General features: G+C 33.1%; 1 protein-coding gene across 1 annotated transcript in view; it reads right to left on the bottom strand.

Moving 5' to 3' along the window:
* Positions 1–224: 224 nt before the first annotated feature.
* Positions 225–18,705, bottom strand: part of LOC115033701 — a 127,335-nt gene continuing 108,854 nt past the window's right edge. Inside the window, exons 2-3 of the mRNA XM_029486976.1 lie at positions 9,100–9,175; positions 225–831 (exon numbers count right to left, since the gene is read on the bottom strand). Of these exons, the coding sequence (XP_029342836.1) occupies positions 694–831; positions 9,100–9,175 (214 nt within the window). The 3' untranslated portion in view covers positions 225–693. The remainder of the gene's footprint in view (positions 832–9,099; positions 9,176–18,705) is intronic.

The raw sequence follows: 18,705 nt of genomic DNA, 5'->3' as shown, positions 1-18,705 counted from the left end.
TGTCATAAACCAAATCTGGGAAAACGTTAGGTTATCATTATTTTATAACCAATATTTATCATGCGGTTTTAAATTTCAAAAAATAGAGAAAGATAAATATTTTTTATTGCTTTTCGAGTGAAATATGAATATTGGCATATTTTATATCGAGAAGTTTTGATATCAAATACTTTAGAACTTGTAAATTAAGGAGAGATAACTTTATTAGTTGTTTATCTATAATAATAACACAGCTTATAATAATATAAGTTGCAGTCTATACTATGTGTATATATCTTATATAGGCGTAAAATAATCAACATGATATATTTATTTTTACTAAAACACCTAAATTTAAGTACCTATACGCTGTCTAAAGGAGTTGAGTCGTCTCCGTTGTTTAATAAACATATTATTCCATAGCTATATCCGATACCGTGACAAGACTAAATATTTTAGTTGGCGCCTGTTACTATAAATATATCATATAATGCATGTCAGACAGACACACACGAGCTGTTTAAGATAACAAACATGTTATACGACTATAATATTATGCTGCATGTTGTGCAGAATATAATACACATTATTATACAGTCGTACTCGCTCGGGGTATTGTAAAATAAAATAAAAAATATATATTTAAAGAATCAATAAATAAACCTATATGGTATAATATGCGCCTTAAATCTTAATTATATAGTTGCATGCAATTTAATCAAGCATATAAAAGTATAGCTGGACGTGATGTTTGCTTACTTGAGCGAAGTACGGCGGTAGAACACATCTCTGGTCATCCAATCGGTTGCTCTGAACTCTTTCGAGTAATTCGAACAAATCTTGAGTCGCACACTGAAACACATCAAAATCGATTCCCTTAATACATTTTATTATTTTCTCCAATAAACGACATGAATACCAGAATACCTAAGAAGTATTAATACATATATATAAGAATTGAATTAAACCCAAAACCAATTTCCCGTCTGTACTCGAAATTCCAGATTAGTGTAGGGAAATGACCTGAATAATGCAATTAAATGGCATTTTGACCTGTATAATTACTCGACTGGATCGTTCGTTTTGAAACATACCTATGCAATGCCTTTTCCAGAAAAGGATATAATTAATAATGCTTTTTGATTATATACAGATTTTTATTCGCAAGTATTTCGCGAGCGTTTGTTATAGAAATGAGTGGAAAATCAGTTTTTGTTTCTGCCCACTCAGGCAGTTATGCAAAGCCGCTTTTGAAAATAAACGGAGTTAATGGAATTTTCATCGATGTCCCTCGTGATGATGAAAAGCATGCACGTACATTGTACAATAAACAACATTCGTGAAATGTTCGTTCACTCAAAATTTCGCATATTCACCGTCATCGCCGCTAACGCAATACATTAGAAAAGCTTCCAAACATTACAAGAGTTTAACCATTGTACTGAAGTTCTGCTCCTATACGATCGACACACACCACACACGCACCTACGATTATTTAAACATAATACAATATTTATTGCACACTGTGTCTGAGTATAGTTTAAGTATATAACAATATTAATTGATGATAAAAAAAAAAAAAAAATAACTGTCGATAGGTATAGGTCTGTCCGCACAAACGATTTGTCGTTCGTGATTAATAACTGCGCAACTATAGGTAGATAATTGCTTTTATTGAAATATATCGCCGCTCGTTTAAACCTTTAACAACGCGTTTATATTGACAGTGACGTATACAAATATATTGGATGGGTAAAATACATTTATATTTGGATGACGAGAATTTTTGACGAGCACATCCAAATTCAATATTTCGATATACTTTGTTGCGGCCCAGTGCCCAGACATATAGGTATATCGACATATCCTATAATAATATGTAGGTATCTGGTATACCTATATATGCGGTTATATTTTATATTTACTTGTACGAAGAATAGCCATTTTACAATGGTGCAATTCGTCCATTTTTTGCGTTTTATTTGTATAAGAAAATGTTTTTGCGTGTTGCAAGGGGTCCGACTGCCAGAGAAACAGATATAAAATATATAATATTGTGTACCTATGTATTTTATTTGCACCGGATGTCACGCGCTCAATCGAAATCTCAGCGCTGATGCAGATATATTGTGCTGTGCTGTCCGGTCAAGCACCATAATTTATATATTATATATTTATATTATTTATTATAATACAACAAAATAATAATGGTTCTGACCACAGACTTATCGATTAAACGCCCTGCTCTGCTTCTATGAAATATTTTTCCAGCTCGAGTGATATGTGTTGGAATAACTGAAAAGGCATAGCGGAGAATCATTTTACAACAATGAGCAATTTTTTACCAACCATTTCCTAACATACACACTACCGAAAATTCGGTACAATTGTCAATTGGTGTGTAGAGGGGGAGGTAACAACTTAAAATAACTAAAAATATTTATTTAAAGTAAAATAGTTTTTTTCAATACCTATTATACCTATACTTTCAATACCTATTCCCAAACACAAGAATTTGCGAATTAATTTAATAAAAAAAAAAAATAATAATTGTTCAAAAATGTTCAATTTCAATACCTACATAAAGGCTTAAAAATTGAATATGTTACATTTAATATTTTAACAAAATGTAAGGATATAACCACAGCATAATATTATTAAGTTATATAAAGTTTCTATAATAACCTTAGTCACTATATTATATCCTTTCGACTGCTTGCCGCTGAGGCGCAAACAAATAATTTTGTTTTCCTTATTTTTATAATATTAGAAATTAGTCATGATGTTAACTAACAATTTGATGAAAACATACATATAAACACTACTACTATGTATATAACATGTGCATTACAATAAAAAAGATAAGTCAGTAAATATATAAATAATAACCACGATTAGATAGACACAGTCCGTTATTTGCTAAATACCATTACACCTTTACCGTGATTATTGTCTATTGACCACTGCTAGTTGCTGTCCTAATAGAAAAGATAGGTACCTATACTGTGATTGGCCGGGGAAAAGGAAAATGTAGATTTTTGGCGGAAACGGATGATGCCGATTTTACTACATAATTTATGTTATATTGTTTCGCAGAATGAACCAGCGCCGACCCGTTCGGAAAAAAAAACACACAATAATAGAATACCTATTATATTAACAAATACAACAAACCACCGCCTACAAGGACTCAATATAGTGATGGTGTACGGCATATCAAGTGTTTCGATATATGGGACATGGAAAAAAATAATAAACCGATAAAATTAATTTCTTATTTCACGGGCATTATAATCGTGAATGAACGCGGACGTGTGTTCCGCTGCAGAGACTCGTCATCGTCGTCGCCGACCGCCGTGATTCTTTATTTATTCATTTATTTTAAACGTTATCCGGCTGCAGCAGTATCGTGTGAGGTACAATATCACATTACGCACGACGTACATGACATTATACTTATAAGTTATAAATATTCTTATTTCTTAGACGAGTCGATTATTATCTTACCTACGTGAGTACTGTGAAGATAATTTCAACGTTATTAGTTATTAATGTAGGCACTGTAAACAAAACAGCAAAAGGACTCTTTTAAAATATACACCGAATAATGTCACGAGCACCTACCTATATAATATTATTGAACCTGTGCGAGACCTCGTTCCTTAACTCTCTGTACGCACGGTGTTTAGAAACGAAATTTACAAAAAAGAAATAATTCAAATAAACACCGTGATAGCAGAGTTGTAGTACCGACGTATAATAATAACGAGAAAACTATCAATAAGTTTTCAAAAAATAAAAGAAAATAATAACAATAATAAAAAAAAGACACACGAATACTATAGGTATATAGGTACCTGTAAAACCATTTAATAACGCTTCGTCTAATCTTCTTGCGAAAGTTTATATTCGATATAATATTATAAAACTGTAGGTATACACAACTGGGAAAACACAATGAATAAATATTGCGGTGAACTTGCAGCCTCAGCGCAGCGTAACGAAAAAGTTTTTCAATAGATATTTGCTTTATAACTTTTAAAAAATATCTTGTATTTAAATTGCCAACTACAGTGTAAGACATAAGATCGAAACAAAAAAATGTGCTGGCCAATACCTTGCGGAATATTGCGAACCGCGACAGTCACGTTTTCTCTATTAGGACAATGACCGAACTCGCTGTTCTGAACCTTCTGTATATAGGTACTAAACAATATAATAATATGTACATAGCGTATGTTTATATACAAAAGCTCTATATACATATATATATATATATATATATATATATTATATCTACATGTATATTTATTATAGACATAGCGTAGGTAATTGGTTTCATACGCGTCAAAGAGTGTACACGTGTGCGTGTGTGTGTGTGTTTTTGTAACGGTAGTGTGTGGGTTTAAATTTTGCACTATGCCCGTTAATTGATATGAAAGCCACAAATTTTAATTATGCAGTCGTTAAAAATAATATACACTCGCACACAATACGTGAGGAGGCTTTTTCAACGTAATAGTCCCTAATAGACACATGAGTTGTTTTTCGTTCTACTTTTATGTTTTTGGAAAAAATGTTTCATGTACCTACCAAATATAAGTATTTTTTAAATTATAAGTTTCAACATTACATTTTTGCAAAAAAGTACCATAAATATTGTTATATTTTAGATGTGATGAATGAGAATATTTTACATTTTTTTCTTCTTGCAACTAAATAGTATAAACATATTATGGTTGATTATTTTTTTGCAGAAAATTCAATCTTCTTGCATGTACAGAAATATTTTTCCGGAATAAAGCTGTGGTGGATTCTGTAATGGGCATCGACTTTTGAGTACCTACCTATCTATATACCATCAAATAATTGCCATCTAAATGGCATCTGATTATTAAGAATGAACAAATGATGTTTAGATATTATTCAAATAAAAATAACTACTAATTAGTAATTACTAATTAGCTATGTATTATTTAATAAAGTTTTTAAAACTAAAATAGTAATAATATAAAATATAATAAAACTGTTCTTATTTTTTTATCTTTTGTAAATAATACAATTTAAAAATGGGATGGTGTGGTTTTTTAAAAAATATTTTGATAAAAAACAACATAAATATTTACATATTATACAGAATTTGTTATACAAATGCACTCCTTAGTAATAACTTAGAAGACGTAATTCAAGAGATGTATCGATTTGGTGAAGATGGGTATATCTATCACGATGATGTACATCGGTAAATCAGTATATAAAAAGAAAAAAACTGTTCTAAAATGAAATAATAAGAAATATTTATTTAAATAATTGCTCTATATTCGATATTTCAATATTTGCAAGTATTTAAAATTAATATTCATTATTATTTTGATTTGATACAATTAATTATTAAAAAAATATATATTACGGTATACACTATACGACCACACTTGGTAGACAAAAAATCACAAAAATTAGTCGAAAAAAACCGTGATTATAAAACGCTAATAAAAAAATAAACGCGTCATGCGTGTTATATATTTTCGGACATGCAGCCGAACGTGCATTTACCACTATTGCGGTATAATATGTATGCTATGCATATACAATATAGTATATAGATACCTAGCGTCCTAGCCACCTATAGGTAATAATATTATATCGACGCCCCAGTTCAAAACTGCAACAACTCGAGTTATAACAAATTCAAGTTATGTACACCATCTTATAGACGATCTATAGACGTTCCCAGCTGCAGCCGAGACGTCCACAATCCGTTTCACCCGGAAGCGCGTCTATCTCTATTAATTTATTTTTATTCATTTTAATCATTAGTGAAACATTAAGTGCATAAACACACGCGCTCACATCGGACGGATCTAAGCCGCTTAGCCACTTATATAGTTACATAGATATAATATATACAATACACACACACACACCGCAGGACGGTGACATCTCTTTTTTGCCGCCACCTCCCCCTTCAAAGTAGAGTCGTATATTATCGAATATCATCACACACACACACGCACACACATGGAACGCGCTTATTATTATGTTATTTTATTTTATGTATTCTTTTTCAATTTTCTGTCGCTACACACGTATAGATATTATATAGCTACATATTCTTGTCGATACTTATCTAGTCGCATAAATCCATTTGGCGAGCGCGCGACAAACGACCGTTGTACAACAAGACCGACGCACACAATTTACTCCACGCGAGTACGCACCCATCTATATATAGGTACCCACTACGTACACCACTCAGATAAGCAAACGGGTTTATGTTTCGCTGTGGTGTGATACACAAACTGTGTATATAAACGTTGGTGTGTATATATATAATATTATATAAAATACGATCCGGCTGGTGTCGCCATTACCGCATAGTCTGCTAATGGGTCTCTCGGTGGACGACTTCGACTAAGGCGTGGTGGTGAGGCGCGGGTTGCCGGACAGCGGCTTCGACAATCGCGAAGGTCCCGGCTTGGATCGAATATTATTATATTATTATTATGTATCATAATATTATTATTATGTTCGTCGACGATTTAATGATATCATTACAATGTGTGCGTTATATTATGTCATCATGTTATACGAGCCTTTAATATTATTATGTTATATTTACAAACGAAACCAGAATCCGGGAAAACTGGATAATATGCACAAAGCGCCACCCACCCCCTCTACACGTAACTCTAGGACCACATGTAATTACGTAACTATCGAGGCTTTTACTCGGAGAATAAATTATTGTTATAGCTGGCGCTATTTGTGAACGACGTATTTTTTTTATAGAACTGCCAGATTTGTATGGACGGCGTATAGTTCATAATAATATTAAATAAAACAAATTTAAATGAATATATAAATTAAAAACCGAGTGATTCACCGACCATGCTCACCCCCATTTTTTCCTTTAATAATGAACTTTTTTAAATTCTGATTTTTGGAATTTTTGAATCAACTAAAAAGAAAATTTTTAAAATTCTTAAGCTTTTTTTGTACTACTTAAGGAGTGTTCTGAATGCTGTGGCTATACATACTTCTGTTTTTTAAATGAGAACCACCTTTTTACTGTAAATTACTTAGGTAGTAGATATTTTTTTGAAAATGTTGATGTACCTACTTCAAAATATTTAAATCACCATATCTTATAAACTCATTACCATGGGCCTATTATCCTTCGAAAACAAAGTTAAACAACTCAAAAACATCATTTTATGACGTAGTACAACTTTTTATTCTGATACGTCAAATTTTTCAAAAAAACAATGTACAGTTGAAAAGGGTTGTTCTTATTTAAAAAACGGAAGTTAGTATCTCCAGAAGACACTAGTCTTCTATAGTAGTACAAACAATATTAAAAATTTGAAAATATGTTCTTAAAGTATAATATTTAAAAGTTTCAATAATCAGATTTTAAATCACTGCATTATTAAAGAAAAAAAGTGAGTGAGCTTGGTGAATCAACTGTTTAATAAATACGAATAGCTGTCATCTCAGAGCTAGTGTTAATTTTGCAAAGTTATGGCACCTGACAGAAGGGAGTGTTCACCATTCTCGCTATCCATCTAGAAAAACTTGCACAATATTAATGTGTTGCCGCACTTGCCATGTACATTTCATGTTTGACCCTCGAGTGAACACAAGTAACATTTTTCCCGGTTTTTTCAATTCTCCAGATCATTCACAGTCCATTATTTTAAAAGGTCGTCGTTCTCAATTTTATAATCTTTCCAAGGATTCGTTTCCCTATGTTTAGTGAATCTGTTTCATCGTGTTCATAGTTTTTACGACAACACTGAGTACCTAAGGATTACGATTGCACTTCAAGTGGAACTTTTTTTTCAAACTTTAATACAAACTATAAGGCTTTGTATACAGTGATTGTTTAATGCCGGAGTAAAAAGCACTTCAGTATTTTTATAATTTATAATAATATTTTAAGTTTTTACTTTAGTTTCTTGACCAGTTTTCGTTCAATCAGACATGAATATTATTGAATAACATAATATTTAATTTTAAACTAGGTATATACAAATTTTATATTATTTTCGAATACCAGTATATTCAAACTAACTTAGTTGGTCAGGAATATGATTATTGTGATCAATAATAATATAGTCAAGTCTAAGCAAAGTTATAAAATACGTTTTGTCTATGTGTCTAGGCTAACGAATTTTGGTTTTGATGGTTTTGTCCTTAGCATAATATGTAGCCAGCGTGCTTGCGGGCTGCTAACGGTGTAAAAACAAAAGTAACTATCCTACAAAGTTGTTTGTTTTTATTTTTAAACGCGCATAGAGTAAAATATAATTCCTAACTGTTGGTAGTACTCACTAAATAATGGGATTTGATGTCGAGCATTTGGTCTTATTACATTTTTTCAGTTATACCTGCACTTAGGTATACTTACATAAATATGTATATATTATACGGGCAGAGATCGACAGTATTTTTGTTTTGTATTTCTAATACCTAATGTAATATATTTTTCCTATTCCTGTATAAAACAATCTACCAAGGCTAGATTAGGTTGTTGGTTTATGGAGTTTTATAAGCACTACTGTTACGCAAAAAAATAAAATGCTATTTAATCCCTAACGCGTAACTGAGACAAAATTTATTAAACATCTAGGTGACATTTGTTGTACGCGTATATATATTATATATAATATTTATTTATTTAAGAACTGGAGTTCATTTAAAACTACCCAAGGGCCAGGATAAATTATTACAACACGAAAACAAAAGAATAAAAAGTTTCATTATAATATTCAAATCTCGGATAACTGAATTATGCAAAATAAAACACATATAAAAAGCAAAACAAATTGTTGTATCACTAATAAATTAAATAATGTCGCTATTATTAAGTGTATATTTTACCGGTGTATACCTAGTACATATTATTTAATGACGAATGTATTGTTTATAAATTAAATTAACTCTGCCATTGTGGAGGTGAAGTTTAATAAACACGCTATAAGCAATCTTTACTTTCGTGCTATTGTCTATTCATCATTTAGGAAAATTAAAAAAAAAAAATTTCCATTATGTTATACAGCCATATTATGGGAATCTTAGTGTCTAACGTGATAAATACATTTTAGATAAATTACTTACTTTGGCCTTATGATGTCCAGTGGTGGCACAGGTCCTGACGTGCTGACAATAAAGCTGTCCATCAGATTGCTGCCGCCTGTAAAATAATTAAAAATAATGTCAATACAGTAGATAAACAAATTAAAATGCATAAATTATATTATCATGGGATTTAATTTCAATCTCTATATTATAATTATTATAACATGATAATATTATACGGTTTACTATTTAGTATTTAATCTTTACGAAAAATAAAACAGTCAAACTATACATAATTCCCATGATGTTTGTACCATTTTTTTTATTTTAAGATTAAACAATTAATACATAGACAGGGTGAGGAAGAAATTATGTTATTTAGAAAACTCAATTTAAGTATTTAATATTTTTACCACACAAATTAAATAGATACATGTTTCAATGTTTGTCTAATCACGTCATGAAAACCATTATTCATTATTTCGACGTACACATTTTGAAACGCATTAGCTAGGTATCGGTTTATATATGGGATTTTTGTTGGAATATGACAGCCACAACAATGAAAGGGTAATAATATGGTATATAATATATATTACACTTATATATGTTATCTATCTATTGGTACCTAATATAAAATATTATGAAGGTTACAAAAATGAATTCGGCTGCGATATACGTTTGGACATGCTGCTATACGAAGACTATCAAAACATCTGAATACCTATTCAATAACATGGCTTAATTCCTAAGCCGTGCTGTCTCAGTACTATAATGTCAAAGAAAATGGAAATAAAATATCCTTGAAACGGCTGTTGGCCGAATATAAACCATATTTGGATATTATTTATGGCAAAACTTTTGTTTTGAAATAGTTTATACATAGTTCTGACAAAAATCGTAAAGTATCTCCATAATTTTTGGCTTGTACGAAAACAACTCCATGCCACTAGGTGTTATTTATTAGTCTGCTAACTGCACGTAGATATTTTATCTGCACATCATCTTACACTAATTCCAGAAAGAACGAACACATTCTATTCACTCATTATATATTAACTACCTATACTACATTATGCACATTGCACAATGTAACGATGCAAAAATATTAGTCATTCCTCGATCACATTTGAAAACAAGACAAAATGAAAATAAAATATAAAAAAGGAGAAAAAACCCGTAGGTACATAAATTGCATTGTATTGCGTATTGTAGGTTGACCTACAACAAAGGTGTTCCATTAGGAAACCATGTCCGAGCGTGCAAAGACAACTTTGTTCTCTGTGTTTCAATTCATTTATTCCATATACACATATAAACCATATATTACCTATATAATATAATATAGGTGTACTTGTGTATTCTTGGCACTTAGTAAAAAAAAATAAATAAAAAAAGCCGTAAACAACGTAATTTTAAACAACACACATATACGATGTTTTTTATATCATATTTTTTTAATCTTCAAACGAAAAAATAAATAAGATCAAATTTTCCCACGACGCGCGCTTCTTCCATCGCGCATATACACAATAAGTATAGTAAGTATACATATATACTATTTTAGTATTGTGAGCCGCACATTACTGGATATAATAACACGTGTATTTTACAGTATTTTTAATATAATAATACACAAGTATAGGCATCGTGGGAGATTTTCGTACACCGTGTTTAATCGATTAAACACTCATCAATTGTTTGACGTGTTTAAATAAATATAAAAGCGCGAGCCATCATCATAATATTTTATAATGAACTGTGGTATCGTTTATATTATTATAGTCCGGTTAATTCATTATACTCCATGCGGGTTTACCCTATTTACACACATCATTTTACATTGTATGTGATCTAAACATCGCGTGCGTATAATATTACGGAGTTACTAATTACTATATGTCCTGCAAATGTCGTACTTTATGATTTGATATTCATAATATGTTAATATGCTTGTGAGTTGTGGTAACAATTCATGCAGGTACTAGATACTAGATACTAGATACTCGATACACTAAATAAATAAAAATGTAGTATGGAAAGCATGTACCTATCAGCTATCTATAATAGTGTAATATAATGTTGAACAGGGTGTTTAACATTTGATAATAATTATTGTCGAATGAAATAATATGTCACATCCTCACATGGTGCACTCTATGTCTCTACTCTATATACATGGTAGAATAAATGTAAAACATTTCTCTATTGGGTAGTCAAAACACAAAAGTTTACCAAATACTATATAATATACTATCAGACCTCATGGCTATTTATAAAAGAAGCGATCCGTTACCTGTCATATAAGAACTTACAGGTAAAACGACCTTTTCCTACTGAACATACATCTTATCTTGAATATTATAGTCATACAAATAATGCGATGTAATATATCAATACAATATGATCAGACGACGTATTAAATGATAAAACGCAGGCATTGAAGACGTTTCGCGTTTCACTTCATATAATTATTACGTAGGTACCTATATACCGTTTAGATATTACGTGATTGAAAACGAAAGAGATAGTGTGAGTGTGTGTACAGAGAGGAAGTAGGCAATTCATTTCTATGATGTTATTACCATTAAGGGCATACTAACAAACGTGTAATAAGATAAATACTGCAGTATACCCAGAGATTATAAAAATACAAAAAGATCAGCAGGAGTATTGCAGTAAATTATTAGAATATTTTGTCATGTTTCTGCCCACCGCCATGTAAATAATAATTAATTCGAATAACACATGTATGGCATATATATAGCTGATATACACATTTTACGAGCTAATGTAAGACTATTTCTATTATAACTGTGTACAATAACTTATAAAATAACAACGGCATGAAACGATATTATGCATTATTAATTTACCCACGCGGGTGATTTCTTAATCCCATTTTTACCTCCATGTAGATAGAGTGTGCCTTGTTGAGAATATAACGTATGTTGCTCAATGTGTCGACCTTATTAACAACAACTGTCTGATGAGGGCAAAGGGCGAGTCTAACAAACAAACTGTGGCTTGAGCGATTTTCACCGCAGTGCTCGGTGAACCCGAAAACTCACATGAAGGACACACGCTCGTTTGCGTCTGTCAGAAACAGACACGTCCCATAAACGAGATACACAATGCATCCTCCCGTGGAAACCGCACACAATTGGTCAGTTTTCCTTGAGAACCAGCTCGGCGCATAGGCGTCCTTAAAATACAGCACAAAAGGCTTTCGAGGTTAAACGAAAATCGGTTTAGGGCTATTAAAGACGTGAGGACCGCACGTATACATACCACTTATATGTATAAATATAACGCATGTACATATATTAATATATTATGTATAGTATACAATAAATATGTCATATATACAATATACATGATGTATACGCACGTACCTATATATAAATGCATAATATAATAAATATCGAGAACAACGACGCATATAAACCACTCGATATACACATTATTATAAACACAATATCGTCATGGTCGATTTTACTTCGTTAAATGCGTATAGCAGCGTGCTTAGACGCGACTTACGCGTATATTATAGATATTATATACGTATAACTAATTATTTTTTATCGTCCATGGAGTTTAGCAATTGACCGCACGACCGTCGTTGCAGCTTACTGCTGCAGTATTATACATACGCGATACGCCACTGACATATAATGTTTCTTATATATAATATACGAACGTGCCTAGACCGATCGTAAATAATAATTAAACCGACTGTGCCCGATATATTTTATTGTTGCCTGCAGATGCCAGACCATCACCATTACAGCTGCTTAGCGTATTAACGCCTACGCTGCCATCGTACGTCCGCAGAAATGTCATTATTTTTCACGATACATGTTTATGATAAAGTCGCATTCGGGTATTCGACTGTTTGAACCGAGAACCGATTAGTATTGAGTTGTATAGCTTGTATTTTTGTGAATTACACCAGGTATCGAGTCACTTCTATAATATTGTAATGTGTAGGTTAGATAACGCGCGGTAGATTATAATTTTTGTATATTGCAAACAGCGCGAAATTTGTTCGTTTCTTTATTATCCTTCGACTAAATGAATTTGCGAGTCTTAACGTATCCATTCATCATGCCAGCGTATTTTGTTTTTTTGATTCGTTGACAGTTTAGTTGAGCCATTCCGATGGGTTTTTTCCAATCACTACAATATAGGTACTATCAAGAGTATAAGTACAACTGCTGAACTGCAGTGTATAACATACCTACATTGAGATTTTTGCATAGTTTTGTATAATATGTACCTATATAGCTATAAAACATGCCGCCCACTCAAACCTGGGACGTAACATGACAAACAAGGCAGGTACCTACTAAATCTCCTTGAAAGAATATAGTGTGATCATAATAAAGGTACTTAATAAATAATACAAAGTTTTATATTATTAGTTTAGTATTTTTTCCCAACATAAATCAAAATTATATCGAGTCAAAATAAAAATATAAATCAATCGGCTATACGATTTACGATAAAAATTAATCACTACCCATATAGCGCGCGATTCATGGTTTAATTCGCAAATGGAAAAATATAAGATCGAATTTCATTGCAGAGGTAAAAAAGGATCACAAAAAAAGTATCAGATTTCGGGTTCAAACAATAATACCTAATAATATGTATAGAATTAACACCCGACTAGGATAATACAAACCATACATTTAAAATCGAAACGTTTTGTACCTATATAGTTCATACTACATACGTACAGATATTTCAGTACATGTAATACGATGTGCAGATATTTTGAAAAAAAAAATACATACATTATCTTTGTCGAGTTTGACCTTTTGGCCGAGGTCGGTTTTCGAACTCAAGATGGTTAATTGCATTTTTTTTTCAGTCGATAGCCATTGCAGCCGCCTCGCATCTTCATCGTCTATCGCTTGCGTATATTGTGTAAATCGTGCGGCTGCGATTTCAACTATAGGTGTCATCGGTCCCAAGGCTAATTATTAGCGACGACGATAAGTCAGATTGATTAATTAAAAACTACCGTTTGCATATATATATAATACATCAGTGTGATTGGTGTGTATAGACTATTATAGTGTATGTAATATACGTACCTATACACAATGGTCGAACGCGTGAAGAGAGGAAATATTCTGCTGAAGTCTTGTGATGCCACGGCAGAGTGCCGCGGCCGGTACGTCCATTGTTCGCGAGTTCGACGCACTCAGAACTATGATACGCGACATAGGTATACATTATATACAGTATTATAGTACAGCTCCGACGAACGATCGATATTATTGCCGGGGGTACTCGATTTGGAATATCGGTAGAATTTAACTACTGCAGATGCGCAGGCACATGTAGGTATATTATATGTATATAAAGCATTATTAGTATTATTATCATCATCATCAAATCTATATTATTATTATAATATAGTGTTATTTGTGGATGTGTATTCTTATGGGATCTCTAGATATGCTGTGCCACGCAAACGACTGGACGTTTCATGCTCGTGGCGCGCATAGTAACCGTTAGCTATTGCCTATTATACCTACACGTAGATGAGGTTTCCGGCGTCACGTCGTACGCTGGAGATGCATAGGAAACGTCGGGAAAGCGAACAGAGTATTAATGAAAAAAAAAGAGGAAAACCGACCGACTTCGTTGTATAGGCGACTGGGATTTTCGAAACGTCCTTGTAAAACGAAATCGTAAAATACAATTTGTGAAAACCACCCGACAGATCCGACGCATTAACAACCGCGCGCGTGTGATGTGTGCGCTTGTCCCTTAATCCCACCCTCCACGTGACCACGTATAGTGTTTTAATACGGTTTGCACTGCGTAAAAAGGTATTTTTCACTACGTAATATTAAGGCATTAAATGTTTAGGTGTATGTACGTAATAATAATTTATGTCAACTCAGACCATAATGATATTATATTATGTACCGGCGCGGAGTAGCACGTGTCACCCGGCCGGTGTCCGCTCTGATCCGAAAGCATCCGCTAGCTTTAGATTTTTGGTTATTTATAACCGCTATCATTGCGGCGAGCGCCAAGGCGTAATATTGTTATCATCATCGCAGCGGTAATACACTAACAAGTACATAAAAAACGGATTTATCCGTTGCATTAAAATAATAGTAATTTGTAACGACCCCGTCGTGCCAAACAACCGCCGACGTAGGCATATAATGAAAATAATAATATAGTACTATATAGTATAATATACCTTATACTTAAACACTGCACACAGACACACACACGTGACTGCAGACCGTAATAAGGTTTTATTGTTTCGAGACGACGAAGATTACTTAGCGTGAACCCGTCGCCAATACGGACATCCGGAGCCGGAGGGATTAGCCGGGCCCGGGCGCATGTTGAGCGTGGCGGTCGTTTCTTATTGGATGGAGTCGGTCCAGCGCGTGCGCGCCAGAAATGTTTGAATATAATAACAACAACGACGATAATAAATAATAATAATTATTAGATGGTAGAAACGTGTAATAATATTATACATATTTTATGCCGTCTTCGTCGTCGTACACCTTTACGGTCGACTGCCGAGGCGTAATAGGTTAGATGCAGCTCGTAATATTATTAATAACTGCAATATTATTACCTCCGGTGTAGCCGGTGTAGGTACCTGAGGAATACGCGAAACGTATCATTCCAGCCGTTCACGTGCAGTTTGATTTGGCCATCTGATTTTATGATAATTATCTTCTTCTGCTTTAGACTCAGGTATTTCGTTATAAACTTATAAATAATCAAATTTTTTCGGTTTTTTGGTTTTTGGAGTTGCAGGAAAATATCTCGAAATATTTCATGAAGTACATCAACGCCAAGAAACCGTGAAAACTACAAGATAATAACTACTGGTTTAAATTATATACAAAACTATTTATTAGCTATAAATCAATCAAAACTCATCCCAGAATTATTTTTCATATTATGTCCTACATGGCCACACTTTCTGTCACGGATCTGATATCGATTTCGTCAGTGTTCATCCTGTATACTGTTCTAACTGTCAACTGAACACGTCATCAGGATTATTATCAGCGTTGTAGTCTGAAAATTGATTGTTTATGCCGCTCAAAAATTGAACTGCGCTAATGCGGTCACGGCAGTTGTTTCAGCAACAACAGCAGCAGCAGCTTCGCGTGACATACGACGTGACTCGGGGTGACGCGGGTACTTCCCACGACTATTCGTTAACACGACGGAAGGGCAGTAGCTAAGGAAAGTGATAAAGAGAGTGGGGCGGACGCAAAGAGGGAGCGAATACGGTATATTAATTACGGAAATTGATATTTTAAACCGGAACATGACAGGTGGCCATCATCCTCACCGCTCATCCAAACAATATAATACATATTATATTATATATAAAAACACGAGTATGATGTGGTGGTGGAAGAAAGAAAAAATGAGTAAAGATAAACCTCCCCCGATAACCGAGTATATAATATAGATATAATAATAATAATCATAATCATAATAATATAATAGTAGTGTTATAAAGTGCAGGATATCCATAGGAAACGATGAAGGCTATCGGAAATCGACGGTTGTCACCGTCACCACGAATTACACTGGGCACGAATTATTAGTACCTATTATAATAATTTTTACCGAGGTCAGTTGTTGTAGATTCGTTTAATTCTTTCCTGCGCGTGCATAATAATGGTGTAAATTTCTGGTTCAGTATAATATTATTTGCGCGTATACAATCTATATTTATATAATATATTGGCGTTAAAATATACATGCGCACGAATTCGGATGTAATATTTCATTATAATGGCGTAGCGATGTGGTGTGTTGCCGAGAAGCGTTTGAGAACTCAGTCAATCTTCGTAGAAAAATATTTATCATATATATTATATAGATTACAAATAAACGAAGACAACAAATATACACGACTCGTACAGTATGATATAATATTTATAATATTATGTCCGTACTACACTACTACCACAGAACACTACGTATACAGCGCAACAACTATCGTCGGGGAAATACGATGGTAGTGATGAGTATGACGTACCTATATAATAATATTATAATACATCATAACAAGGCGGAGTAAAGGCTAAATTAGTAATTACGTATGTTATAATATAATTTTATCAATTATCATTATTGTTATTATTATATTATATATATCTTGTAATCGGACGGGCGCTGATATGTTTCATTTGCCATAGGTATGCATATTATTTATAATTTATTTAAACGCGTGTGGCGGGTGAATATAGTGCACAGCATACGCCGCACACCTGTTGTACGTTTGCACAACGCGCGAATACCAGTTTAGCTCGGGCGTGAATGCGTGATATATATTATAATATTTATATTCAAATAAGGGAAGGTAGTAAAGGCGATTAGCGTCATCACCGCCACCCCCCAACTACGTACCTATAAAATATATATTATATGTACCCTGCACATAAAGGGTACGAAGTGGGTGAAATGATTATTGTGACGTCATCCGCGCTCGCCGCACCGAGTGTAATGTAATTATAATATCACGGCACACCGGTTAAATCAGATAATGATATATTATATTATTATAAATCATAATCATTATTACTATATATTATTATGGAACAGCTGAGAGCAACCGGTCGAATTTTATACGCCACCGCGATTTCGGAACGATTATTTTATACATCTTAATCCCTATATCATATTATGATATCGTATTCGTATATAATAATATATATTTGTAGATTTAATGTGGAAAAAATATTTATTATATTATTATACCACTGCACCGCATCCGTCAATCAACCTAACACAATCACGAGTACGATCATACCATACATAAATACCACTGAGGAGGGTTGAGGTTTTTCTATAGTCCTTTTCCTTTGTGGTCGTCCGCATTACGGACGTGGGTGAACGGCGTTTAATCGATCCACATAAAACGAATAATAATTAATTATAATAATATTATAGTATACGTGATGTGAAATCGGTCGGAGAGATGAACAAAAGTTTCAGCCCAGCACGCGTGGTGAAATGTAATATTTTTAATTATTTTTGTTCTTAGAGGTTTCTTAACGTCCATGCACTTGACATTTGACAATAATACACCGCTTTCGTGTTGTAACGTAAATAATATACTAATATATTAAATCGGGTAAGTACAGTTAATGCTGTGGCAAGGTACGTTTATTTTTAATTTTCATACATATAAGAATGTGGTAAATGGTAATGTTTTTTACTCGACCGCACCGCGTGTACCTAATGATCCGAGGTCCGGTTACAATACATTATGGTTATAGGCTCCGATGACGTTTCGCACAAACGCAAATCCCGTCGAAATCGCTACATCCGACGTTATATAATAAATAGTACTGTAAGTAATAAGTGCACGCTGTGATTGTGTAAGCGCCGAGGTGTATTATATAAAAGGTATAGATTTATTATGTACGAGTATAATAAGAGTACTAAGTAATGTTAGGTTAACCTCGGCCTAATAATACCAATATATAGGTAAATATAAATTATAAAACTGTTTAAGAGGACGTCGCACCCGCATGTGTTATCTCCGTTTTACATACGTACGTTATAGCACATTTTCGTTCGCTAGTTTCAATAGGGTGCTGTCATTTTTGATTTTAGAGTGAATTG

This window comes from Acyrthosiphon pisum, chromosome A1 (genome assembly GCF_005508785.2).
Source record: "Acyrthosiphon pisum isolate AL4f chromosome A1, pea_aphid_22Mar2018_4r6ur, whole genome shotgun sequence".
NCBI lineage: Eukaryota > Metazoa > Arthropoda > Insecta > Hemiptera > Aphididae > Acyrthosiphon > Acyrthosiphon pisum.
Note: the sequence above shows the minus strand (reverse complement) of the source record. Positions and strands in the feature narration are given on the sequence as shown.